General features: G+C 39.8%; 1 protein-coding gene across 1 annotated transcript; it reads left to right on the top strand.

Moving 5' to 3' along the window:
* Positions 1 to 1,012: 1,012 nt before the first annotated feature.
* On the top strand, positions 1,013 to 1,411 carry LOC116072816 (histone H3.3-like). Its single transcript, XM_031344380.1, has one exon. The coding sequence runs from the start codon at positions 1,013 to 1,015 to the stop codon at positions 1,409 to 1,411; it is 399 nt and encodes a 132-aa protein (XP_031200240.1).
* The last annotated feature ends 1,532 nt before the right edge of the window (positions 1,412 to 2,943 follow it).

Below are 2,943 nucleotides of genomic sequence, written 5' to 3'. Positions count from 1 at the left end.
TGTTATCTTAAAGAGACCCCTACAGCTAAATTTAGTCAGTGTTTTTAGGATATATTCTGCCTTAATTTTAGACTTATCAAACAAACCAAGCACATCTCTACCTAGGGATGGTGTTTTTAGTTGCTCTCTGTATTTACAATTAAACAAAATTATTCTAGGTTATTATAATACTTCTTAACATGATCCCTTTAGGTATCTCTTGTCACATACCTCTTTTCTGGCTAGCCTACCTTAGAATTACCAGGAACTCAAAGGCTACATTTTGCTCATTTGTATCGGAAAATAAATATGGGTAGCATAAATTCCAAAGAATGCTATCATTTTTCATTGACTATTTTTGCTCATTGGAGTCTAACTTCCATGTGTGTGTGCTGACATGTATTGTTTGCCGAAGTATTTTTCCCTTCTAGAATATTTCTAATACTGTGAAGTTGCATGTTAAGTATTTGTGGCATGAGTCATTTCTGGCTATGTTAGTATGGGTCATCTTAGGTTGACATAAACCTTGAGACAGAAAGCAACCTGTAAAAGAGAGATGATTTCTCCCACTGCCACGTGACAGCAAATCGTCTTTATTTGCCAGTTGTGAGCACAGATAAACCTCTTGGTAGTGAAGGTTAGAACAGGAAGGAGTGACCAGTGGGTCCAGTACAGGAAATAAAGTCCAGTAACTGGGGAGCTGGAATGATGGCTCAGGAGTTAAGAGTACTTGCTGTTCTTCCAGAAGACCTAAGTGTTATTCCCAGAACTCACCTGGTGGCTCACAAGCAGTTACAGCTCTAGGGATCAGAGCCCCTCCTTTGACCTCTGAGAACACCACACATCCATGTGGTACACATATATTCCTCAGGCAAGACATTCACACACATTTTTTTTTTCGAACTTAAAAAAAAATTTTTTTTAGGTGTTCATAGCCTTCACTGTGCTGCCACCCTTCTCTAGCGCTGACGCCGCCTCTCGCTTGCCCAGCCAAAGGAGAAAGAAAGCGGGTAAGTAAGGAGGTGACCATACCATGCCTCATACAAAGCAGACTGCAGGCAAATCCACCAGTTGTAAAGCATCCAGGAAACTACTGGCTAGAAAAGGCGCTCACAAGAGTGCGCCCTCTACTGGAAGGGTGAAGAAACCTCATCATTACAGGCCTGGTACTGTGGCACTCCATGAAATCAGACACTATCAGAAGTCTACTGAATTTCTGATTCGCAAGCTCCCCTTTCAGCGTCTGGTGAGAGAAATTGCTCGAGACTTCAAAACAGATCTGCTCTGTGCTTCCAGAGTGCAGGAGGCAAGTGAGGCCTATCTGGCTAGCCTCTTTGAAGATACCAACCTGTGTGCTATCAATGCCAAACGTTTAACAATTATGCCAAAAGATACCCAGCTAGCATGCTGCAAACGCGAAGAATGTGCTTAAGAGTCCACTATGAGAGGAAATATTTCATTCTCAAAAAAAATTTTTTTCCACTTTCCCCTGTTATCAGTAGTTCTGAGTGTTAGATATTTTTTCCATGGGGGTCAAAGGTATATACCTAAGTATATGATTGCTAGTGGAAACATAGGGGACAGAATCAGGTGTTGGCAGTTTCTCTGTGTTCATTTGTGTGTAAATTTTTAATATAAATGCAAGATGTAAAGCATTAATGCAAGCAAAATGTTTCAGTGAACATATTTCAACAGTTCAACTTTGTAACAATTACAAATAAACCTGTTAAAAGCTTCTGGACAATGCCAGCATTTGGATTTTTTTTAAATAAGTAAATTTCTTATTGATGGCAGCTAATAGATTCCATCCATTCACTATACTTTTCTAACTGAGTTGTCCTACATGCAGGTACATGTTTTTAATGTTGTCTGTCTTCTGTACTGTTCCTGTAAGTTTGCTATTAAGATACACTAAACTATAAAAAACTTAAATAAGAAAATAACACTTCTTACAGTCTCTCCAGCTTTGCAAGTTCAACACATACTGCAAGAAAAAAAGGCACAGAGGGTGGTAGTGCTTGACTTCAGTAATAGACCAGCTCAGGGTCCCCAAAACAGAATCTAATGAACTAATATCTAATGATCTAATATCAGGTGATAGCGATCAACTACCTGGATTAATTCAAATGGACTTCAGCTGTTAGATTTCTCCTAGTAAACTTTTCCTGTATCTTATATATCTATGTACCTATAACATATAGAATTCTGGAAATAGGCTTCCAAGGAAAGCAAACCATTTCCTGATAGTACTCACCCTATGGTAGGCACAAGGGGCAGGAAGAGAGGGGTAGGGGGATAAATCCAATCTCCAGACTTGTATACCAGCATCAAAGATACTGTTTGGCTCAGCCAGTTCTTTTGCTATAATTAATCTTTGGCTACCTGCCTTATTGCTGTTTCTTATCTCTCAGGAGCATAAGAACTTTCTGCCTGAAAGTAAAGCCAAAGAAAGATGAAGCTTCTAAGTAACAGTATAGTACAGCACATCTTCTCACTGTCTTCCCAGAAACAAGAAATAGGACAACCCAGAGATAAGCAGTGAGCTGGCCTGAGCCTGTTTGATATAGTGCAATGAATTTGTTGTTCTCTGGGCCTTGGCTTCTTTGAAGCGATTTAATATGGATTATGTATTGAATTGTGCTATTCCTAAATCCCAGGATCTCCATACATACCTTATTTGTAAACAGTGTCTTTGTAAATCATCAAGTTGAGATGAAGTCTAGGGAAAGCCCAAATCAAATATGATTGATGGCCTTTTAAAAGTGAAGACTCTGGACACAGTGAGAAAATTTGTGGGGAGAGCTGGAGAGAAGGCTCAGTGGTTGTTCTTCCAGAGGACCCAGGTTCAATTCTCAGCACCCATAGCTCGTCGTTCCAGGGGATCTGATGCCCTACCACCAATATACATAAAATAAACTACAGTGTGTGTGTGTGTGTGTGTGTGTGTGTGTGTGTGTGTGTGTG

The sequence above is a fragment of the Mastomys coucha genome, unplaced genomic scaffold (genome assembly GCF_008632895.1).
Source record: "Mastomys coucha isolate ucsf_1 unplaced genomic scaffold, UCSF_Mcou_1 pScaffold23, whole genome shotgun sequence".
NCBI classification, from domain to species: domain Eukaryota; kingdom Metazoa; phylum Chordata; class Mammalia; order Rodentia; family Muridae; genus Mastomys; species Mastomys coucha.
Note: the sequence above shows the minus strand (reverse complement) of the source record. Positions and strands in the feature narration are given on the sequence as shown.

Bases quoted from the DNA above. Each gene is read 5' to 3' on its own strand.
- LOC116072816 (XM_031344380.1), top strand. From the start codon at position 1,013: ATGCCTCATACAAAGCAGACTGCAGGCAAATCCACCAGTTGTAAAGCA.